The sequence below is a fragment of the Mugil cephalus genome, chromosome 7 (genome assembly GCF_022458985.1).
Source record: "Mugil cephalus isolate CIBA_MC_2020 chromosome 7, CIBA_Mcephalus_1.1, whole genome shotgun sequence".
In the NCBI taxonomy this organism is placed as follows: Eukaryota; Metazoa; Chordata; class Actinopteri; order Mugiliformes; family Mugilidae; genus Mugil; species Mugil cephalus.
Window position 1 is genome coordinate 20,486,225 of NC_061776.1, and position 23,825 is coordinate 20,510,049.

Here is a 23,825-nt window from a genome sequence, read left to right on the forward strand (position 1 = left end):
GAACGATGTTTTATAATGGGCTTTATGGCGCCCCCTTTGTGAAGGCTGCCATTAGTGCAAAGTTTAAATTAAAGGAAGAACATTTATCAAAATCTTCTATTTCATCCCATGTAGTTTTATTTTACTAATGTTAACCATCCCGTGAAGCTGTGGATCAAACTGAACTGTTTAACAGAAAAAAATATGAGAAATTTTACAACAGGGCTCATTTCACATAATTTTTATTGTATTGCAGATGTTCATATTTTCATCCCTCTGTAATACTTTGGTTTGAAATTATTTTTCATTCATGAATTCATTCATTCACAACAAACTGTTCAGTCAAAGACATTCAAACTTAAGACCGGACTGTAATATATATTGCACTGTTTCTAAGTCTAAGCATTTGGTCACTGTGAAAAGGGCCCATCAGTTGAATTAACCTTTTATGAGGCAAGGAACCATATTTGGTAACTTCAGCACATTTTAAATTTTGTCTCCGTGCCACTCAGTGAGGTTTAGAAACATGTCCTTTTCACCAGGTCACCAGGTCATTCAGGGTCAAATGCGGTCTACCGGGTCCAACTCTGCGTGAAGATTGAGCACAACCATTTTATTAGGTACCACAAAGAAGTGTCCTAATGTTGTTTAATGTGATATTGTAATAATGATGACAAGTGCCTGGATCAGCTTTTATGTTCTAATAGTCTAAATACATGTTTGCATATGTTTAACACTTAAGGGCAAGGAATAATGTATGTTAAACTCATTAATCTTGATATTCTCTCTTGTTCTCTACAATTTCCCATTGAAGTAAAATAGTCTGTTGAAGTCCTATGATAACACTGTAGGGCGGAAATCCCAGTATTTCAATGAGTGCTAAATAGAGCGAGTCCTTTTATTGTATTACTTGTTATGTTTTTATGTTAGTGTTAGTGTTGTAGTGTTAAACGCCCCTGTAGACTGATGTCGTGCATCATGCTGTGTGATGACTGTCAGGGTTGAGCCCAGTGCATTGTGGTCTTTGTGCTGAAGGAAGCTGCTGCTGCACCGGAATCTGAAGAATTTGAGGTGTCCGCCAAGTCTACTGTTGAACGGCAGCTAGTTTCTCTCCGTACCCCCATCTACACCATCCTCTCTGCGGGCAGACTGTAAGGTAACGCTGCGTTTTTAAGTGCTTCACCACTTATTTATCTGTTAATCGCCTCGGCGCCGCGTTAGTCGCAGTTAAACCGTTAACAAGGCAACATCCTGCAGCCGTTTAGTTAAAGCTATGCTGCTAAGTTAGCTTCACACTTTACTGCGCCGCTAACATGGGCTGCTTAGCTTAGCTTAGCTTAGTAAATAGCTTTGATTTATCCCTGATGACACGGTGGATTGGTGTAAACTAGCGCTAGCTAATTAATGAGCTACTTTCAATCAGTGTTATGATACAATATAGGCTATATCCAGCTAATAATCTAGTTAACGATATATTAACGATACATACTGGTTGATAAGACTCCTTAAAGTGGCTAAAGCTAGCTCGGATATAAACATTTATCTAATGAGACGTGAATACATGTATTTTTAATTTTTTTTTGTTTTATTTTGGGCGGGTTGTTCATATGTAGAAAGACCGAGTAGTGTTCAGCTCTCGCTGTGGGCGTGTTTCACAGTTTCAGTTCATTTTAAGGGTTTGAATGTGACACCATATCTCACAACTCAACAATCAGCAATAAAAGTGGTGAATAAATATGAAGCAGCAGAGAGGAAGTCGGGATTAGCAGCACAATCTCAGATCTGTCTCATCCGTAAATTATAGCGTTGCCGTGGGACAGGCCATCTAGGCAGGAAAAGAGTTTTGTGGTGAGGCTCATCTCTCTCTCACAAGCTCAGAGAGCACAAACCAGACTTCCTGTCTCTCACACTGCGATGAGTTTGTGCTGACTGCATTCACAAGGGCCTCCATGTCAGACGAGCTGCACACAAGGCCAAGGATGTAGTGGAAATGATTCTGCGTGTCACAGTGTGTCTTTTCTTTCAGGTTTAGCAAAGAGGAAAACAAAATGTCTCAGGCTGATAAAATGAAGGTAAGCAGAGTTGAACAACAAAACAGATTTAACATCTAGTCCAGTGGGGAGGTATGCAGTAATTCTGGATTCACAGTTACTGATAACCTGTAATAAGAAAGTAAGATACAAAATGCCTACACTAAAAAGAGGTGTGGTTTTATTATAGTGTGTTAAATTGATTCCCTCATGCTTTTGTGCAGATCAACTCTACATAAGTGTGTTGTTTATGCAAATGAATTCTCATCCTCCTCACGATTCACTGATGCAGCTGTGTAAAAGGGCAGAGCAGGAACACGCTTCTTATCCAAGCTTATCGGTCTTGACCTTTGCTGGAAGGACGTGGAGGGGTGGTTTTGTACACATTACCAGGCTGTAAAGAGAAACTTGAATAAGGAATGTGTTCGTCTTACGTTTTATTTGCCTTCTCCACCGGCTAACTCCTGTGACAGGGACTGCTGCTCTGCCCGATGTAGGAATGAGCCGTAAACTCTTCTCTCGTGGAGTGGTGGAAGGTCTTTGGCAAATAGGCTGTAGAGGAGTTACCATTGTCCTCCTAAATACCCTGTTTGTTCACAAACAGATGTGTCCTCAGTGATTTCAGCCCTAACTGTCACATTATTGCTGTAGCAACTGCCAAAACCACGTCCGGCTAACCGGGCGTTAGACCTTATCTCGCCACAAAAAGTTTTTCAAAGTAATAATTCTGCACATTTTACAACACGTTTCTCTTAAAGGTCGTGACTCTCCTGCCTTTTTATTTATTTTTTTCTACAGCAGGGCCAGTTCACCAACCCTGAGACTCCAGGGTACGTTGGATTTGCCAACCTGCCTAATCAGGTTCACCGCAAGTCGGTGAAAAAGGGCTTTGAGTTCACCCTTATGGTTGTAGGTGAGTGCGTTTGTACTTTTTCCTCACACCGTTTTCTCATTTTGTCTTTTTCTTCCTTCCCTCGTGTGACGCTGTTTTTTTTTTTTATCTGTCCTGGAAAATTCTAGTGCATCTCTCCGATAACAAGGTTCAAGCTCGACAGCTAGAGTAAACAGCGACATTTGTAGGAATGCATTTTGATTTTTGGCTCGTGATATTGGGATGGATTTATGGTGGGATCTTGGCCAGCGGCCTAAACAACTTTCAGATTTTACTCTCTTTTTATAGTCGCCACTGTACCCAACTGTTTTACAGCTCTTTGCGTGACTCCTTCTGTCTGTATATTGATGGTGAACTGTTTTATCTTTGCCTTTGGCTTCTGTGATTGTGACTGTGAAGCTCTGTGCTCGTTGGTTAGGGGGGAGGGTAGAAGCACTCCTGAACACTACTGCTCATCCTTCTGCTTTAAAATAAACCAGAGCGAGGAATGTAGCCTGTGTGGCTCGAGGGACTGATTCACACAGTGGACTGCGAGGCCCGCTTGTCTTTCTACTGAGAGAATACTCACTGGGTGCTGATTTAACCCACTGTGTGACCCCACTTCTTAAATAAATCAGCGTTTTCCTGTCTGAGTAGCCGGCTGCAGTTCTGCGCCACAGATAGAAATATTCTAGTCGGCCACGAAAGTCAGCGTTTCGAAGAAACATTTTCCTCTAAAGACTTTTCCTTTCCCACAATCCCCCGGACCTACAGTTTATACAATGAGTGTGTCGATATGTATTTTCCATGTAAGACGTTTCGGCAAATTGCCAGTTAAGGATGTAATAACGATTTGTGTTAATCTTTTTTTTCACGGCCCTGGTGGGAACCACAGTGGCAACATTCCTGTTGAAAACACACAAGCAGCTGTTTATGTCTCTACATCTGTAACCTGACCATGAGACATATGGAACATAGTTTCTTACAACTCGGGCCCCCCCCCCCATGCAGATGTTTTACATGGCTGCTGAAGTTTGATGACTTCTCCAGGCAGACAAAGTGTTCACTGCCAGGCTAAACACTGGAGACGTGTTGAGAGACGTTAGTCTGGTTGAGTCTTAATCTTGGGCTGAGAATCCCACTGGACCGAAGATCAGAAATGTGTGCAGCAATGCAAATGAGTGGAAACAGACCGGCTTTGTCTGGGAACCGCAACCACGCGCTTTTGCTCAAAACTTGATCACCTGCTTAAATGTGGTGGAGCTGCATGACTTGTGTTTATAGTGTCTTAACACCTGTGAGTGTATGGATGCTTTCAAATGTGTACTCATAACAGCTCCGAGAACCCGAGTGTTTAAGATCCTACATTTCATCTGGTTAAAATGGAACTGAATCAAGATCTTGTTGTCATATTCCCAAAACATTTCAAATAATCCAGAGTTTTAGCTATACGTTTATTCATTTATTTAATGACGGAATAAAGCAGGAAGGGAATATCCAGTTTCATGGTGCTAGTTTTTATGCGAGTCACAGTATGTAAGTCACACTTGTGATTCGTTCCTCAGTTTAAGAACGTTAAATGAACCACCTGATAGTTCTGGGAAAGATTTAAGATGTGTGGCGTGAGGCCTGTTGTGCGTCACAGGCAGATGCTTCTTTTCCTACAGCACAGTGAGGATTTCTTTGTTCTTTATTTTTTGTTGGAGCTGAAGTGTTTTTTTATTTGTGTGTTTCACTTGTTTAGTTTATGAGTGTGATCCTGTCTGCTCGCACTGAGGATGGTTTCTTGACAGTTGTTTCCTTTGTTGTCTGAAGGTGAATCTGGACTTGGAAAATCCACCTTGATCAACAGCCTCTTCCTCACCGACCTTTACCCTGAGAGGGTCATCCCTGGAGCTGCAGGTAAAACACCAACGCTCGTATTTATCCTAGTCCAATGTAACTAATGTAACCATGTCAAAGTCGTTTAGTGAAAGTCACGACCCACCCTGGTGCTTTTGTTCACTTTATTTTGATCTTTGACTTCTAATAGAGAAGATCGAAAGGACGGTTCAGATCGAGGCCTCAACGGTAGAAATTGAGGAGCGAGGAGTGAAGCTCCGTCTCACCGTGGTGGATACACCTGGATACGGAGACGCCATCAACAGCCAAGACTGGTATGTACAGACTGATGAGTTATTTTAAATTTAAAGTACACAGCGTTATTCCTGTGATCCTGTGACAATCCACTAACCTTTGACAGTTAATAATAAAACTGTATTGATATGTTTAAGTTATGAAGAATCTGATTTGGGCCATGGTTTTAGTTTGTCGTGAATATTCTTTCAGTGTGTCTTGATGCATTATACTTTACACTTAATGTGTCTTTTTTTCCATCTAGTTTCAGCACCATTATCAGTTACATTGATGACCAGTTTGAGCGCTACCTCCACGACGAGAGCGGTCTAAATCGTAGACACATCGTTGACAATAGAGTTCACTGCTGCTTCTATTTCATCTCCCCACTTGGCCACGGGTGGGTCCCGCCATACACGCTTACACAAACACCGTGTGTTTTTCCAGCGAAGGTCCCGTGTGTTTTACCGAGCACGTTTATTTAAATGACCCTTTCGCAAAGAATTCATCGTCTCTGTTTGACCCTCTGCCTGCTTCCTGTCCCAACCAGCCTGAAGCCTCTCGATGTCCAGTTCATGAAGGCCATCCACAACAAGGTCAACGTGGTTCCTGTCATCGCTAAAGCTGACACACTTACCCTCAGAGAGAGGGAGAGGCTCAAGCGCAGGGTGAGGACAACAGGGTTGCCCATTGTTCGGGGACTTTCCCAGTTCCTGACATGAGCTGTAGTTACAGTATCACGTAGTAGCGATCGCTGCTGAAGCTACTTGGTATATTGAGTTACTGTAGGTGAAACCCCAGTCCTACACGGAGAGGACATGTCAGAAAGATTTGTTATTGCTATGCCAATCAGATGGCTATTATCTCACTGTAGGTATGTTGTTTTTTTGTCCCCAGTGGGTAGTTGCCCTCAGAGAGTCTGGAGAACAGTTTGTCTTTTGTCCATCTTTAAAGATAATGAGCATTGTTTTCGTCACTCCCGCACTGCTTACAGATTCTTGATGAGATCGATGAGCATGGCATCAAGATCTACCATCTCCCTGATGCTGAGTCGGATGAAGATGAAGACTTCAAAGAGCAGACCAGGATCCTGAAGGTAACCACCCCAGTTGTCTAGAGCGCGTAATCACTGAATGAATATACACTACCGGTCAAAAGTTTTAGAACAGCACACAGTATCCTCTGGTGTAGTTGGTCAGGGCTTCAGCCCACAGCAAGATAATGACTTGATATGACTCAAAACTTTAGCCCAAGTTACACCAGAACTACCTCAGGATAGAAAGGAGATAGAAAACTTGAGCACATTTTTGGAAGCTTCTGCCACAAAACTGGGAAGAACTCTTTGAAAAATATTTGATTCCCATTTTAGAAAGAATGTGCAAAGTGCGTTCACATGTTAAATGAGCTAAAGATGGTTAATTTGATGAGTCGACAGTTGATCATCTATTTTGGGTTACATATATTATTTGGTCAATGCTTTCATTTAAGAGTAAAACGAGACATTAAACTGACTACATTTCATTTAAAAAAGAAGAAATACTGGAGTGTTCTGCATCTGTCGAACCGTAGTGTACGTTTCTCTCTGTCAAAGCCAACTGTGTCCAACGTTCAGTTTAAGCCATGACGGTAGAAACATTGGCTCCTCTTGTCCAGGCTAGCATCCCGTTTGCGGTGGTAGGATCCAACCAGCAGATTGAGGCCAAAGGAAAGAAGGTCAGGGGCCGCCTGTATCCCTGGGGAGTGGTGGAAGTGGAGAACCCGGAGCACAACGACTTCCTCAAGCTGCGGACCATGCTCATGTGAGTGGTGGAGAAAACTGTCATTTCTCCCTGGTTTAAATGACACCTTTTTAAAGGGAGAGTAGTAGAGCCTGAGTTTGTCAGAATGTCCTTTTCAAGTCTATTTATCGCTTTCTCGCTTCTCCACCTCCACAGAACCCACATGCAGGATCTACAGGAAGTCACCCAGGACCTTCACTATGAGAACTTCCGCTCGGAGCGTCTCAAGCGGGGTGGCAGGTTGTCCTCCCATGGTTACGTTCTGCCTCTGTCGCCTGCGTACGTACTTGTCTGTCGGCTTGCTTCTCCGCTCCTCCCCCACCTCAAACAGCAAATTTCACATAACCGTATACAGTTATTGTAAATATCGAACACAGCAGGCGTCACACACGCACACAACACGGTAGAAACTGTTACATAACCTAGTTAGAACAACCAGCGCTGTGGTGTCCTGTTTAACGGGATCTCCAGCCGTTCACTTCCTGTTTTGTTAAGTCATATGATGTTGGACTAGTATCAGTTCTGTAGCACAGCAGCTCTAACTTGACATTTAGCACCAGTTCAGCTGCGGTAGGTTGACCTGAGGGTTGTAGTGCTTTTAATAGTTAATTCATTGGTAGATAAATAGCATGTGTAGTCCTGAGTGTCAGGATTACTGTATGTGTCATTTAACATAGTCTGAGCATATCATCATTTAACCCTTGATGTAGACCCACAAGATTGTTTTAGACTGTCCTCTTAAGCCAACCGAGGATAAGGGAGTGGTTTACACATTGCCTCGCCATCTGTCCAAAGATGGCTGTCTGGTCTTGAATTGTCCGATCCCATGAGTGGACTGTTGGAGGTACTGTTTTATTTTTCATCTGGGGGAGGTAACGCTGTTTCCCCTGACCTCTACTCGCTTCTCTCTTGAATCTCCTCGCTTTCATCTTTTCGTAGTTATTTGTTGTAGAAGCCCACTTTTTCCCCTGCAGAACAAAACTAACCCACTGACCCCTATTTCACTTTCTCAGTGTGGCTTTTGTCATGTTTGCCTAACGCTGCTTAAAACCGCACAGTATAAACTACTCGATGACTTCCAGACAAACACCAAACCTCCTGCTGATGCAGTCTCTGTGTTTTCTGGATCGTAACACAAAGCGACTTCACTTTTCTCTGATTCAAGCATTTTTTTTAAGTATATCGTTTTATTGCCTTGTGTTCTGCAGAAATCACGGCAATGTCTAAAGTAACTTTATTTTTGTAAGTACAGCAGGAAGGGGCCGGAGCCGGAGGAAATGGACAAGGACATGATCCTGCAGGAGAAGGAGGCTGAGGTGGGATATTTCAGACACTGAACTACTTTGGGCCTCTCCAAAAAGAGGTTTCATTAGGGCTTGACCTTATGACCAGAAGTGTATATCACTATCATTAATGCAGTAGATTATAGACTAAGGATGGATTGTTTTACTGTGATGATGAGTAAATATTGTAATAATCCCACACTACTAGTAAAACTGGTTTGCATGGGCGCTGTTAGCACTGCCTGCTCTTATGGATATATACATGTATAGCTTGGAGAAAAAACTACCTGTATTAGATATGAACCAGGATATACCGCCCAGCTGTAGGTTTCATGGAACCTCATTAACAGTTGTCCAGGTTTTCTAAATGAATAGTCCATTAGTTTGAGCCTTTGCCTTTGTGCCATATGAGAAGAGTGAGTGGTTAAAGTGTCTAATAGTATCAGTATCTTCCCATTGACTGCGTTTAAGGAGGGAGGGTGAAGAGCAGTTATGAAGCTCGGTGTGGTTCTTATCAGTCTGTGACTCATGTCAAATTTAAAAAATTGTTAAAGAAGTAGAGTGTTACTAGAGCTAGAGCGGACAGAGGACGCTGGGGCAGAAACCTAGAAACCTGAGAAACCACCCACCTGTCACTCAAAGCAGCCACGCCCTGAATTATGCATAACTTAAAAAGCCTGGACATAATTGAAATGAGTGAACACTTATACGCGGCGGTGCACACAGCACCATGTATACGTTTGTTGATAAATTTGAGATAAATCTATGGATTATTGACTCACTTCAGAACTGTAATTTCACCAATTTTGAGATACATTGTTACATCTTTGTTATAGTTCAGCGTCTGGTCAGTCCCAGTTTAATTAGTGGAAAAGGTCGAACACTGAAGACTTGCTCTGTTCTTTTGTAAAACTCAGTACGCAAATTACAAACTGGTGAAACGTACAGGTTCACTTCTTACTTTGTTACTCGATGAGTTCAAGACAAGGATTTCTAACTTGCAGACGGGTATTAATAATTTAACTACACTGAATGGGAGGGGAAAGAGCTTATATATAAAAAAAAAAAGAGGGTTGTCTACATAGCTCGAAAATCCTTTTTTTTTTTCGCTGTTATTGGAAGTACAGTTGTTTCTATAAATGCACGTTGGTGTTCTGTGTCACACAGCTGAGGCGAATGCAGGAGATGATCGCTAAGATGCAGGCCCAGATGCAGAAGCATGGAGATGGAGAGGGAGACGCCCCACATGCGTGAGAAGTTGTTTATGGTAAGAGCACGACCCACGGACGCACACTCAACACCCACACTACGCCGCAGAGACGCACGAATAAGACGTGGTTGTCTTTGACTTCTGCGAGGCCGGTCTCTGTCTCTGGTCTCTGTATCTATGTGTAACTTCAGCTTTTCCTTTTCCCTTGTAGGTATTTGAGCCACTGCTTGGAGTTTGACCGAGGGAAACGGTGTAAAAGCCGCCTGGTTATTGACTCCTACTGCTTGCCACTATCTTTATTTCAGTTCCTTGTGTGTTCCTTTTTTTTTTTTATACAAACAGTAAAATATATTCAACAGTATTATGTTCATATATAAATACACACGGTTGTATTCATTTTTTTTTTTGTATCATTTTACAAAACGTTTGCCAGTTACTCAAATGAAGTCACACGACCCATCTTTTTAAAACGGTGGCATATATTTTATTGGGATGTTCTGTTACTTTTTTGATTATTGTTTTTTTTTTTTTTCTTCTATTGGGAAAGCCAAAGTACGGCTGCTTCTGTTCAGTAATTGTAGCGCTAAAACCTTAGCTAACATTTGCTGTGTTGTGAAAGAGCTTCATTGGGAGAGAAAAACTATGGTGAAAGGTAGCTAGAAAAAAATGACTGAAAGCCTCTTTTATTCCATTGTTACAGTTATGTCAATATTACAGAGAGCACCCAATCTCAGCGTTACATAGACTCTATTCTTCTCAGTGGTTATCCCGCCCATATGCATGCACTCTCCACCTTGCCTCGTTGGAAAAAAACAAAACAAGATCTATATATATTTAGGGTGATTTCCTAGCCGTGTTGGGATCAGCTTCTTTTCTTTCCCGTCTCTTCCACTAGCGCTGCCCCCCCCCCCCATCACCGTGTACAACTGCCTTCATCTGTGGTTCAGCTCCTTTTTGAGCTCCTTAAACTGTGACCCGTAGCCTCCTCCAGTCTTCCTGTGCTCTGCCTGACAAATGAAGGACAAACAGTTGAGGCGCGACGCCCGTTTGGTGCTTTCAAATAACTGGACGCATTCGCTCCATGTGTCCTCTCTACTGTAAAGTGAAGTCTCGTGACGGCAGCGGGGGCGGATCTGTGTTTTCGTTGAAGCGGTGCGACTGTGGAGGGTCAGACTTGTTCCAACTGCTGAGTACTCTGTGGTGTGAAGGTGACCCCACGAGGTCAGTGTAGCCAATGTTCCCCTCACCAGCCGAGAGCTCTTGACATTCCTCTTTGTGCTGTTTTTACCCAAGATTAAAGTACCAAATATTGTTCTTGTTGCATATATTGTAATAAAAATTTTATTAAACTCTGTGATTTTGTCTCAGTTTTCCTCTGAAGTGAATTAAATTCCTTTCATTTTGGGGTAGTTAGACCCTGATCTTTATGTTAGAGCCCGAAGCCGCATCAGCTGATGCTTTTTGTTTCCGCTGTGTCTCATTTAAGTTGGATTAATTGTTTCCGAAGGACATAAACCACCACGAACCAGCCCTGACTAATGGGGCGTGACTAATTACTGTGCAGTATATGGAGAGGTTAATTAGCCGTGGACTTATGTCCTTATTTAAAAGGAATAAAATCCCATGATAGTTTAACAACCCATAAAAAAAAAAAAAAATACACTAGCACACTTTATATTGACACCTACACCTTTTTTTTTTTTCTTAAAACAATGCTTTTAGAATATAACAACTAAAGCGATCTACAGGATAAGTTTACAGAGAAGACCAGCAGCACACTGGTCCAGTGGTCCAGTGGTTAGCGCCATCACCTCATTGTCGTAGCAACAAGGTTGTGGTTGCTCCACAGCACATTAAAGCATGTTGGTTTATTTGGTGATTCTAAATTGGTCAGAGTTGTGCATGTGAATGTCAAAGGTTGTCTCTGTTTGCCAGTCTCTCGACCAGTGAACCTGGACAGGGTCCAGACCCCCGTTATCTATAAGAGATTATAGACATTGGAAGCACAATAGAAAATACAAGACACCGGAGACACTGGGACATTTTCCATAGACTTTAATTATAGTTGTTCTCACTCTAACAGGTATACACAACGCTCTAAATGTCATGGCTTTTTTTGTCTTAAATACTCTCCGCTCTTAAAGAAACACTGTAAAAATATTTAATTATAACTAATTAAAAGACCTCTTCAGGGACAGGAAGGGGGAGGACGCAAAGGTACGAGGGGTTGGAGTTGGTTGGATCATCTGTGGTCCTTATCTGAGAAGCTGGGTGGGACTGGGAGACAAGGGGGGGAAAAAAAGAGGGGTGGGGGCAAGGTTAAGTTACATCCAGCCTGGGGTTTCACCGTGAAGACGGGGTGGTGTTACCATTTAAAGAAAACCTGAAAAGAAGGACGAGAAGCAGCGGGTTAGAATGAAAGACGTGTTTCCTGCCGGGGAACAAATGCTCCAGCTGAAGGGACGGGGTCTCACCTGCACACTCTCTCCATCATGTGTGTGACGAGGCGGTCTGAGATGCCCGGACAAGACTCCTCTGCCAGGTTGAAGGCGTTTTCCAGCTCCTCAATGGCTCCGACTCCACCTCCACTTGCCCGCCGCTTCTCCTTCAACTGGTGGCAAAGAAAAAGTTTTTTTCTTTTTATGATGCACAGTAGGAGACGTCAACTTTGTTCAAAGTTTATGTACAGCAACACACAAAAAAAGAGCATAAAGGTTTGTTGGTTCTTGATTCACTATAACATCTTCTTACAGACACAGATTCAGGCATAAGTTTAAATGTAGACACGGTTTGAAAAATCCCTCCAGCCAGATGTGAACAAACTTTTGGATCAGTTTCCAACACAGATGTCAAGCAAATGCAGCGCAGATCATATCATTAATGCAGCAAAGACATCAGTTCGAAAGTTTTCCATTTTTATATCGAATATATATATATATATCCAAGTCTTCCTTATTCCTGACGGTTCAGTTTTTCTTTTCCAGGTCAAAAAAAAGTTTTTCTTCATCTCATAGTTGTTATCGTGCAGCCAGTTTTCATGAACATGCTCAGCCTTTGCTCGAAAACCTCACTCATGACGCTCCAGATTAAAATCTTATCTTTGTCTAATGTAACAGGCTGTTGATAAACTATGTTTTCGGATAGTGTGGATAGCAGCACATATTTCATCCCAGTTTGACTAGACTTGTTCTGCCGCACTGTGAATCGGTCATCTTTTACTGATTTGGATGTAAAATAAAATAAATAAATAAACAGTATCTACATTATACGACCCTGCATCCGTTTGACCTACCTCTCTGAAGATGGGCGTTACCAAAGCAGACAAGCACTGAGACTTGGGTTGCCTTTTCACAGAATCTCCTGACTGCAAAGAGGAAAAGGGTGTTAGGAAACGAGAATAACAATACTCAGAATATGACGGCATCGGTCTTCCAATTGGATATGAGTCATGTAAACAGCCTACTCAGTTTGGATACTCTGCAGGTCTTCTACTGAATGTAGTATTTTCAGATGAAGGAGTGTGGAATATGTTAATATTAGTCCTTTTAGCATATTGAGTTTACGCCTGCTGTAGGAAATGTGCTATATAAATAGAGTAGAGACACAAACACAAAATAAAACATCTTGTTGCAGGTAAAACAGGATATTATTGGAGTATTCACCTCCATTAGCTATTTAAGCGACTTATTATTAGGAATACTGTTATTAACTAATATTTTGTGTGAGTCAACTTGTCACCGTCTATGTGCTGCAGGTGTCTTACCTCTGAATCTGTGTGTGTGTAGCCCTTCTGTAACTTGTTCATGGAGCTGGGTCTGACTGTAGGGAAAGTCCACATAGGACACTGTTCCACATCACCATCAGGGTCCCTGAAGGAGGGACAAAAAGAAAGACATGAGATGGAGATACAATAAATTACTCACAAGAACATATCTGTAAAAAAAAAAAAAAACTAACTAACCCAAAAAAACAAAACAAAGAACTTGTTCTTATCAAAAACACATTGATAGAGGAGCCGATGCTTCTCTGAATGTCTGTCAGAAGCCATGAACAGTATAATCTTGGCACTAACATATCTGAGTCGTCTGAGCTGGATTCCTCTCCGTGGCCCTCAGATTTCCAGCGGCGGTAACGGTCAATTAGCTCTGTCAGATAGGCCGTCTTCTTGGTGTAACGTGTTATGAACTTGTGCTTCAGAAGCTCTTTGGCGGTTGGCCTCTGTGCAGAGAGGAAATAAACCCAGCAGCAAAAATAAATTAATTAACATTCGGAGACAATATCATAATTTTAGATTTGGAAGAACAAACACATACTGGAGTCCTGTTGTTAAGTAACATTCATATAATATTACTAATACTTTATTCGATCAAGAATGTGATTTGGATCACGTTGGAATATTTGAACAAGCACAGAACCAACTCTAATTCCTATTAAAGTCAGGACGTACTAATCACAACATATTTGGAAGGATAAATGACCCATATTTTACTTTGCCTTAAGTCAGAACAGCCACTCTGGAATTAGTTTCTGATCTTATTCGGCCCAAATATGCCCGTCTGATCCCCGTTTTGCTTGAATCCCACTAATGCTCGCAAATAGATGCTTTTACTTACAAAACGAGGGTCTTTATTTAGACAAGCCTCCACAAACTCTTTAAAAGGTTTGCTGTATGGGCCTTCAAGTGTGGGTGGAGTGTTTTTGGGGATGAGGAAGAGGACTCTCATGGGGTGTAGGTCAGAGTTGGGGGGTTCCCCTTTGGCCAACTCAATGGCAGTAATTCCCAGGGACCAGATATCGGCCTGAGTGGGAGAGAAAACGTGTCAGTAAAGGTCACTTCTCATACAGACACTGAAACTAAACAAGAAATACAAAACTTCACGTGCTCCAAGTGGATATCTCCTACAGAAAGAAACAAAGAAAACAAGCACAACAGGGTAAATGCAGTGCTGCCTCACCTTAAAGTCGTAGGCTGACTGTTTGATGACCTCTGGAGCCATCCAGAAAGGCGTGCCGACAAACGTGTTCCTCTTGATCTGAGTATCGGTCAGCTGCCCCGCCACCCCAAAATCCGCCAGCTTCACGTCTCCCTGCTCTGATAAGAGCACGTTGGCGGCTAGGAGAAGGACACGGAAAAGAAAAGGCAGTCAGAATACAAGCAAAGGTGGTCTGGGCTGGCTTCTGTCATCAGGCTTTTTGTTTGACATCAGGGGCTAAAAATAAGGCGTCAATAAAATGCAGCTCGCAGGTGTGGTGACTACTCCTATTCTGAAACATTTATGAGCAGTGAAGTAGCGTTAATCCTACTTTTAAATGTTTTTCAAAATGCAATAAGCAGCATTCAGCAGATCACACGTGACAGATGGAGAGACAGATGGACAATGGACACATCAGGGTCCATTCTCCAGTTTCACCGCGGCACACAGCTTCAGACGTCAGGTGAAGTCGGGTGCTTTTTGGCAGGAACAGTTTAAATGGCAACATAATGTTTATGGAAAATAAACATGTTATCAATTTTGTGATCGTGGTAAATTCTCATCTCAGCGTCACCTACGCAGAAGGGGGAAAAAAAAGGAGCTCTACACGAAGGAATATGCAAATGTGAATAAATTTAACACCTGCAATGTGTTGTGAGATTTCGATCTCACAGGTTGTGTTAATAAGTGTATACAGGTTGCGATCATATTTCAGTGTGTGGACTTATTCTGCCCAGCATCTGGTTAAAACTGGATGTGTAACACAGCACGTCACATTTATTCTTTCATCCAGTTGCTCCCCAACATCCCACCGATAAGCTTAGTTGTTTAAGTATTATATCTGAATTTGTACCAGGATAACACTGTAAAATTATTGATGTCATAAGACTTAAGCATAAACAGCATAAAACAGCACTTCTTGCCTTTAATATCTCTGTGAATCTTCCTTTCAGAGTGCAAATACTCCAGCCCCTTTAGTATTTCTCTCAGTATAGTAGCGATGTAAGTCTCTTCGAGAGGCCCCGGACGGAGCTGAGAGGAAGAGGGAACGACAAATACATGAGAGAAAATTGGCAGAGAAATAGGTCAAGCTGTTCAAGTATGAAAGGTGCCGAAATGTGTTTGAAACTTTGAGGGCTGTATAAAAATAGAAATGTTCCTACCAGATCCAGAGCAGATCCTCCACCTAAATACTCCATGATAATCCACAGCTTGGTCCCCTAAGAGGAAGAAACACTTGATGAAAAACGTTTTTTAAGTCTGAAAGGCACCGCTTCTCCGCTGCCCACGTTTGCGCCTTACGCCTTAAGCATCTGTTGAAAACTAGAAATAATCCGTCTCGCTGTCGCTGTCTCACCTTCAGGTATGATCCATAATATTTGGTGACAAAAGGACTGTCACACTGGCTCAGCACCGTGATCTCCTGTTGAATGTCTTCTATCTCATCCTCGGCCTCCTCCAGGTCTATAATTTTAATCGCCACCACCTCCTTGGTTCGGTTGTTGATGCCTTTGTAGACTTCGCCGAAAGAACCCTTTCCGATCCGCTCCTGCTTGGTGAAGTACTCCTCGGGGTCCAGCCGAGTATTCTGGACCAGAGTCAGCAAAGACACTTTTCAACAAACGCTTCGCGAGTCGTAATGGCAGCGCATATGGTTTCATTTGTGTGTACCAATGCGTACGTCTCCCGTCAGGCATGAGAGCAGAAGGGAAACGACATGCTGAATACAAATGAGAGGTTTCAAGTTTGAATGCCAATTACTGACAGTTAATTAGACCTGACAGTACGAGTTGCATTTACCTGTTGCACAGCCTCCACACGGCTGTCACAATGTTCTAATGCACTGCTCAGACACAAAGCCATAAAGGGCCATTAACCCGTGTCAAAACCCATCTCTTCAGTCACAGCCCATTTAATTATCTAGACTCCAGATCAACCTTTGTGCAAAGATGTAAATCAAGAGGCATAACGCTTGATTATTTCTTGAGGCGTTAAGAGCAGGAAATTGGTGATTTCAGAAGAACCAGCCACCGGGAAAAAAAAAAAGACATCAAACTTAAAAACACTTTCTGGTACAATCTGGTACATTTTTCGACTTCTTACACAATAGACCATTTTCAAAATATCATTGCGTAACATAATGAAATTAAATACTGTGTTGATTGCTTTGCCGGATTACATAAATCATAACCCAATTTATTTTAACGTATGTAGTAGGTTGTATCACCTGTACTGACGACTTAGACCTCCCTACCAATCCATAGAAAGCCTGACGGACAGTCATGGGGACTCGGCTGGTCTTGGACATGAAACAAGGGAGGTGACAGTTAGTGAAAAGATGAGTTCTTTCTGTACCTGGTTTTGCATGTCTCGAAGGTGTGCCATCCCCGCTGCGTGTGTGACGGGACTGGGACAGCCACAGCTCCTTCTTTCCAAGGTTATGAAATGGTCCTTTGGTGGTTTTTCCTCCCCTCTTAGCTGTCTAGGAAGCTAGCTAGGTGGCTAGCCAGCTAGATAAACACCCAGTCTGCTGCTGCTGGCTTTAACGGGGCTGTCACTCCGCGCACTGTTTTCGGCCTCCAAGTCCAACGGAGGACTGAACAGCCCGGCGAGACAACGAGCTATTGACCGAGATACTCCATGTGTGTCGGCGCTGGTGGGCAGGAGAGAAAAAAAAAGCTCTTTCCGCGAATTAATATTTAATTCATTTCAGGGAGCGCTTAGCCTGTTGTTCATTTGAAGCTTGAGGAGGACAAAATAATGGCCCAGACCCATGACGCATGCGCACTGTCTTCGAGGCAGTTGGAATTGTGGGAGTTGTATTTCTAAACTGTCTGCCCTTTCAAATGCCACCTGAAACACTACAGTATATTTATATTGTAGATGACACAGAGGCTTTGTTATCTATTCTATATTTATATATATTTTAATATATTTTATTACCTTTATAAACACCTGACCTTAAGCTGTTACTAGAGTTTGCTGCCAAACACAATTTCGTTACAACATGTGTGCAATGACAATTAAAGTTATTCTTTAATTGGACGTGTTATTTAATCCGTAGTCATTTTAATATAGTGTAAAGAATGAATCTATTTAAATCTCTTTATATTTTCAGTCAAGTAAACATTGTGCAGACATGATGAAGATTTAAATGGTGTATACAACAGATTGTTAGTATGTTCTGTATGTCTCATTTTATCATTTTAGCTATGATATTTTTTATAAATAATTTAAGCACATCCTTGTCTGTATATCTGATGCCTTTCTCTTTCACATGAGCTATATATGTATATAAACCCTGCTTTCTCAAATAAGCTTCTAAAAATAGCATTCAACAAACACACGAAACCAAAAACAGGTAGAGGTAAACACATCATCAAGCACAGTCATCCAACTATTGACGCCACACCCAAAATGCAAATGCCATCTCTACAGTCACTCCATACAAATGTCCCTTTCTCTGTGTTGACATAAGACATACGATTGACAAAACGGAAGCGCATTGACAAGCCATAAAATGAATAAGTTATAACATGATAGGTGATAACGTTAATCTGATATCACACTTAAGTTTTGTGAAGGTGAGAAGGTTTGAGAGTCTGAAACCTCTGAGGGATCAGTTTGTCTGAACCGAGCGACATGCAACTTCAATGTAAGACTTTACAATGGATTCACTAAAAAATAGGCTATAACAATGAGACAAGTTGTTTATCATGGTACTGAACGTCAAAATATGCAGGTGTGTGTTGGTGTACTTTATCTTTACCAGCACCAAATCACTTTATTTCTTTAACTTCGCGGCTTTCATCCATATACCTAACATTGTGTCCCCTTACATAAAGGAAAGCGGCTAAATTGAGCGCTGCGATTGGGTGCGTTCGTTTTCCAACCAAAGAGACACCTGCTGTTGCGGCTCGCGGGGATCGATGTGTGCTTCACAAGCTCCACCCCCGCGTCCAGCCGAGGCGGCTATTGGCAGCTACACACACACGTCCACACACTACTGTGGCGTCGACTCGATCCGTGTCTCCGGGTGTCTCCTCCTCTGTGTCCGTCCCCCGGCTGATGCTGTTTATATCGCAGGACAGACGGCGTTTTGACTCATGACATTTTAAAGCGCCGTGGCCAAACCTTTACGGTGAGTAGTGACTGTAGCCAAAGCTGCGTGTAGCCGGTGTGTAAATGTGTACAGTCAACGTGCTGTTTAGATACCATCAGCTTACTGTTAGCTACACACTGGCTAACATGGACATGGCGCCTTACATGGATATTCATTCAATGACACTGAAGACTCGTCTCAGCAACAGCTCCACTCCAGGTCAATGTTATGTAATTTAATGCAGCGCAGTGTGAAATGTTATTTCTCATACATTATTAATTAGCCTCGGCTGCTAAACCACATGCCCTGGCTCCTCTACGGGACATGCCCTTTCTCACACGGGCTGGCTGTAGATTAGGTTTTGGGTTGTACCATTTTCCACTGACCTAATTATCGAGGCCAAAATTCCTCAGGTGTGACATTTTTAAATTGGCTTTCATGGTAATGTTTTCATTAATTGTCACAGACGCGGGAAGGCAATAAACCAATATACACAGGAGGGAGTTGACAACATTCAGATAAGATATGAGCTTTAATGGGTTTAATATTTGACTACTCTTCCTCGAGAAAGTGCCATCATACACTGGAGTGCAGCTTACCTGTGTTTACTGCAGTTTTACTTGTATGTGTTTTCCCCATTTTTTTTTTTTTTTAATTTATTTATTTTTTCTTTCTGCATGCGTCTAGAGCCTGGATGAGCGGGCCAAACTACGCCAACCCGTCTGCAGAAGAGGCTGAGATGAACCGCATCCATTATGAGTTGGAGTATACAGAGGGCATCAGCCAGCGCATGCGAATCCCCGAGACCCTCAAAGTGGCCCCGGAGAGCCAAACAGGCTCCATGCCACATCAGCAACCCTTACCCCAACACACCACCCTGATGCAGGTTCCTGAAAGGATTGTTGTTGCAGGTAAGGACAACTCCATAGCCACGTTTATTCATGGTATTTGCATTACCTTTGTGTATGAAAAACAGCACTTTGCTAAAACCATACACGTATAAAGCTAAAGGTCTGTTGGGACACAGTTGTGCTGCAGTCAACACGCTGCCCGTGTAAAAAATGTTATGATTCTTGCAACTTTGCATCCCTCTTTTTGAAAAATTTGCCTACAGGTGATGATGGGGACTCTCGATTTACTCGTCCGAACGACTTGGATCTGATTCAGTCCGTCCCTTCTGTCGACCTCCTGAACATGAAGGCCCCGCCACGTGTCCTCACCCTCACAGAGCAGCCTCTGGACTCCCTAGAAACAGATCCGACGGCCAACTCACAGAGCAATCCCATCCACGTGGTGAGTGTTTCTGTTTTGTTTAGCATTATTTGACATTACACTTTCCTTCTCATTAATATGAACAGTGATCTTATACAGTGATGCACTTCTCTGTAATAATATGCTTAGAATGATGCAAAGGTGCATAGTGGTTATGTTTACATGCACAAAAAAAAAACAAAAAAAAAAAACTGCTGGTTGATTTGCGTTCAGTGTGTGTTTTGCAAACTGCAGTAAAAACCTCAACTGAGACACAGTGAGCTGAATACAAATACACATAATGCTCGTATATCCCACGTCATTATCGTTATAAAAAAAATAATTTGGAAGAATTTGTTCCTGTTTCAGGAACATGACTGTTGTTTGCATTTGTTTGTTATATTTCAATTAATAGTGGGGAATATTAATGCATTTATGAAAATAGTACAAATTAATACATTATTTATGACTTTGCAATAACTTGAGGTATCATTCTGATTAGGTGAAGGTTACAGTTGAGTCCTTAAAAAAAAAAAAACTATAACAATGTAATCCCACTTCTCACCCTCGATGCTAAATCATTCCATTAGTTTCCATCTTTACCATCTGTACAAAATTACCGGCAGACGTATTGACTTACAGTTTAAGAGGAGATAGAATGACTTGCTCATTCATGCCTTACAATCAGACTCTGTCTTTTGTTATTGAAGCTGCTCTACCGAGTGTGTTTAATTAAGTACCTTTCTTACTGCAAACTTTCTCCTTAAGATGGTAAATCTGCTTGTTTCTCCCAAAAATTATACTTCTGTTTTCACTGACCGTAAACTGGATTATACACACACTTACTCACTGTTGCCTATTTCTGTTGTTCACTGTTGTTGGTCGAGCAGACGTATGATCACACCCATAAATACAATCCATTATTATCAGCAAGCTACAAGTCCAAGAAACAAAGAAATGTAATAAATTGTTGTGTCTGAGGGGGAAAGATATTCAGTATATTCGGGGTATTAAGTTATCGAGCCAAACAATGGCATGTAAAGAAACTAGCAAATAAAGAAAAACGTAGGGAGATAAAGAGAGAACTTGTTTTCAGTGCTGATAACAAAGGAAACCAATGCAATTATTTATTTGCAGCAGCTTTTAAAAACTGTTTCTAGTGCAGCTTCCTAATAACTGAGGCTTCTTATGCTTGTGCCACCTCTTCCTCTTGATTCTGAAGTATATTGGAAAAGAAAATGCAAACAAATTACAAATGTGGAGCACACTATTAATACAGTCAGAATTTTACACTCAGAAAAGTGACAAAAATCACTGCTGACATCTTCCAGTTAGTTATGTGGAACTAAGTCCTGTAAAATCTAATATTAGTTTCAACCTGTAACATGTTAACCTGTAATGTCAGTCTGACACTATTTGAAATCTTTTTCTCGATAATAGACCAACTTCCATGCTCGGACTCGAAGGGAGCGCAGTGCAAGCGAGAACATGTCGGTCCGTCACAGCAGTCAGATGATCAGAGGGGACATCAGGTAAGGACGCAGTAATTCAAGACCCCCCCCCTGCCACAACACGGCTTCACCGCTGCTGCCTTTCCATCCTAAATCCTTATTTCACTCTCGCTTGATTTAAATATATCTTCTTTCTCTGCTGTTTCTCCCCACTTACCTCTCTGCCAGTGTAACCCCTTCCCCTTCTGCCCTCCCAGTCCGCTTGTGTCCTCCTCTCTGTTCCCCCGAGGACGCCAACATCAACCTGTTCACAGCTGCTGGCTTCCTGTCTTATATCCAGTCAACGACACGCCGTGCGTACCAGCAGGTCCTTGAAGTCCTGGACGACAGCCATCGCAGGTGATTTCTTTTCTTTCTCCCTGAATTCCTCAGAAATCACAACATACTGCAGGAAATTCTGATTTGTTTCTCAAATCTGAATTTTAGGACAGAGTGTCTGCACTAGTCTGTGCAACACAAATGTTGCTCATCACTTTTGGCCTTTTCAGTTTGAAGGCATTGTTGTGTCACTTCACTTTGAATTTAAAGTCGAGTAGCAAGACTGTCCGGACTGAGATGGAGCTGTTGAAATCTGTTGGGAATTCCATTAAAAAATTGCAAAACTCAGACTTCATGTTGGATTCCTGGGAGAAAATGTGCATTGTGAAAAGTTCCCTTTCTCAATAGTTGTATTTTTAGCTATGCTTACAGTTCCTGGACTGAACCCTTTTTGTCACTAGTCTTTACTCAAAATGACAGTGTGCTGATCTCCACAGGACACACTTGGACCTGGTGACGGACATAAACCCTGATGAGTCTGGCTTGGTGGACGCCTCCTCGCTACGACGACAGGTGATACGTCTCACATGGCCAAACGCCACACAGGCAGTGTTTAGTTTCAGTGGGAATTTTGCAATACATCTGTAAACAAACAAGAAAAAATATTGCTACTTTTCCTCTGGTTTGTTAAGAAATCATTTCTGTGTTATTGTTGTGGACAGTTGTCTTACATACAGACAGATAAAGATACATTTGTTACCAAATTGAAACAATCTTTTGTATATATATACGCAAAGTCAACCAGAGTACAAGTAGTGTTGTGTGGAGAAAAAAAAAATGTTTGTGTGTTCATTCAGATTGTGAAGCTGAACCGGCGTCTGCAGCTGCTGGAGGAAGAAAACAAAGAACGCTCTAAGAGAGAGGTGATCCTGTATTCTGCCACAGTGGCTTTCTGGCTTATTAACACCTGGATCTGGCTCCGTCGCTAAAAGAGGACAGGACTGAGTCTCCCAAAACAATGGAAGCCAAAGCAATTCCTTGTTAACGTGGTATTTGTTGAATTACTACATGAGTCTGTACAAACATGTAAAGGCAACACTGGGAATAGTTCTACCACAATTCAGGATTTTAGAGCAAATTCTGTACTGAGCTTTACAAAATTCAGGCTTAGTCCTGGCAATGTGCTGATCCAGGAAAACAATGAATAATAATGTATCGAATCAGTATCGTTCTGACTGGTGTTCACAACTGCAGACATGGCCGAAAAGTGGCGAACTGTTGCTACAGCACTTGCATTATGATTTTTCCTGAACACCAAGAGAAAGCACAGCGCCACTACAGCTGGGTAGTTTTGCAAAGCACTTGGCAGAAGTTAGCAGCTACTTTGATGTGATTAGCCGAGGTTTGATAGGTTGCTTCAGACTCCATTTTAGGCTAAAACTAGCTGCAAAATAGGTGATTGTAAAACATGTACAATCTCTGAATGCATGTTGAAGTTTGAGGGGAAACTATAAATAGTTTGAAGTAGCCAAACAGTGCTAGCAATAAGTAAAAATGGTCAACCTTTAATAATATGTTGTGGTTGCTTTATGCAAAAAAAATAAACAAATAAATAAAAAAATAGGAAAATATTGCAGTTTGCACCATTAAAAAATGGATGAAGTCTTTGCCCAAAAACACATTTGGGCAACAGCAAGTTGGCGAACAAGGATTTACTTAAGCCACAAATGTTTTGGGAACCCTTCCAGAGCTGGAACTTGTAAGCTACAGGACCAAACCTCAGACCTCATCTGTTCTGTTTGAAGTCGACTTCACTGGTTTGGTCCTGAACTTCCATTCTCAAAGTGTCAAACAATAAGACTAAATCTAGAGATGCCATAACATTTGCCCTGAATGTCCTATAAGTTTTTCATTACCCATGACATTGGTGTAAGTACTTGAATAACTTGAATAGTCTCCTGTTGAAAATGTTGTTTTGTCTCTAATGCTATTGTTTTTTTTTACCTCTTTGGCAGCCACATGCCTCGGTATTGTTATGATATTGATGGAGTGGTAATAAAAATACTAAGGCTAGGGTACAAAGTGAACTGATAATATTTTCTCACGCTACTCATAATCTTGGAGCTTGTTGTTACCTACGAGATTAAAAGCATGTAGTTTTATACATCATAGTGTGATATAAACCTTTTGTGTATGATGCTGTGTCATAGACATGAAATATTGATGTCTTTGTTTTTGAACAATGAGTTAAGCTGGTATTTCATGCAGGTTTTTTGTCACATGTATTACTGGAGTGTTCTCTGTTAAGCACTGTAGCAACTTGTACCACTTGAAGCTGGAGGTTTAAGTTAAATATTTGACTGTCTTTGTAATATATATGAGTACATTCATTGTTTGTAAATAGCTTTGCTGTAATAAATGATGGATGTTGGTTTCTTCCTGACTCATGTATGTGTGCAGTGCT

General features: G+C 41.8%; 3 protein-coding genes across 5 annotated transcripts; 2 read left to right on the forward strand and 1 right to left on the reverse strand.

The window, feature by feature from the left end:
• The first annotated feature begins 981 nt into the window (after window positions 1-981).
• On the forward strand, window positions 982-10,620 carry septin2 (septin 2). 3 transcript variants are annotated; one of them, XM_047588978.1, is made up of 13 exons: window positions 982-1,135; window positions 2,006-2,051; window positions 2,808-2,922; window positions 4,696-4,782; window positions 4,913-5,036; window positions 5,261-5,395; window positions 5,546-5,663; window positions 5,990-6,091; window positions 6,649-6,794; window positions 6,930-7,052; window positions 8,026-8,089; window positions 9,224-9,323; window positions 9,478-10,620. In XM_047588978.1, exons 2-12 carry the CDS (start codon window positions 2,028-2,030, stop codon window positions 9,308-9,310), a joined length of 1,125 nt encoding a protein of 374 aa, XP_047444934.1. In that variant the 5' UTR covers window positions 982-1,135; window positions 2,006-2,027; the 3' UTR covers window positions 9,311-9,323; window positions 9,478-10,620. The 3 variants fall into 3 exon arrangements, with proteins under 3 accessions (XP_047444934.1, XP_047444936.1, XP_047444935.1); XM_047588980.1 differs by having other exon boundaries at window positions 6,930-7,013; XM_047588979.1 differs by having other exon boundaries at window positions 998-1,130.
• A 686-nt stretch (window positions 10,621-11,306) lies between these two features.
• Window positions 11,307-17,011, reverse strand: stk25b (serine/threonine kinase 25b). The gene is made up of 11 exons (XM_047588977.1): window positions 16,595-17,011; window positions 15,597-15,827; window positions 15,403-15,459; window positions 15,163-15,271; window positions 14,222-14,379; window positions 13,880-14,065; window positions 13,339-13,484; window positions 13,030-13,135; window positions 12,559-12,630; window positions 11,741-11,877; window positions 11,307-11,649 (listed from the first exon to the last, which is right to left on the reverse strand). The coding sequence occupies exons 1-11, from the start codon at window positions 16,622-16,624 to the stop codon at window positions 11,610-11,612; spliced, it is 1,272 nt and encodes a 423-aa protein (XP_047444933.1). The 5' UTR covers window positions 16,625-17,011; the 3' UTR covers window positions 11,307-11,609.
• A 1,198-nt stretch (window positions 17,012-18,209) lies between these two features.
• LOC125010368 (mitochondrial fission factor homolog A-like) lies at window positions 18,210-23,804 on the forward strand. Its single transcript, XM_047588944.1, has 7 exons — window positions 18,210-18,380; window positions 19,029-19,252; window positions 19,456-19,634; window positions 21,033-21,124; window positions 21,272-21,442; window positions 21,859-21,934; window positions 22,219-23,804. The coding sequence occupies exons 2-7, from the start codon at window positions 19,036-19,038 to the stop codon at window positions 22,348-22,350; spliced, it is 867 nt and encodes a 288-aa protein (XP_047444900.1). The 5' UTR covers window positions 18,210-18,380; window positions 19,029-19,035; the 3' UTR covers window positions 22,351-23,804.
• Window positions 23,805-23,825: the final 21 nt, after the last annotated feature.

Excerpts from the sequence above, each read along its gene's own strand:
- stk25b (XM_047588977.1), bottom strand. The coding sequence starts at position 16,624 with ATGGCACACCTTCGAGACATGCAAAACCAG. Across the intron at positions 15,272-15,402 it reads GAGGATCTGCTCTGGATCTG|CTCCGTCCGGGGCCTCTCGA; the intron begins GTAGGAACATTT and ends TCTTCCTCTCAG. Across the intron at positions 11,650-11,740 it reads ATGATGGAGAGAGTGTGCAG|GTTTTCTTTAAATGGTAACA; the intron begins GTGAGACCCCGT and ends CCTTCTTTTCAG.
- septin2 (XM_047588978.1), top strand. The coding sequence starts at position 2,028 with ATGTCTCAGGCTGATAAAATGAAG. Across the intron at positions 2,052-2,807 it reads CTCAGGCTGATAAAATGAAG|CAGGGCCAGTTCACCAACCC; the intron begins GTAAGCAGAGTT and ends TTTTTTCTACAG. Across the intron at positions 6,795-6,929 it reads AAGCTGCGGACCATGCTCAT|AACCCACATGCAGGATCTAC; the intron begins GTGAGTGGTGGA and ends CCACCTCCACAG.
- LOC125010368 (XM_047588944.1), top strand. The coding sequence starts at position 19,036 with ATGAGCGGGCCAAACTACGCCAACCCGTCTGCAGAAGAGGCTGAGATG. Across the intron at positions 19,253-19,455 it reads TGAAAGGATTGTTGTTGCAG|GTGATGATGGGGACTCTCGA; the intron begins GTAAGGACAACT and ends ATTTGCCTACAG. Across the intron at positions 21,125-21,271 it reads ATGATCAGAGGGGACATCAG|TGTAACCCCTTCCCCTTCTG; the intron begins GTAAGGACGCAG and ends CCTCTCTGCCAG.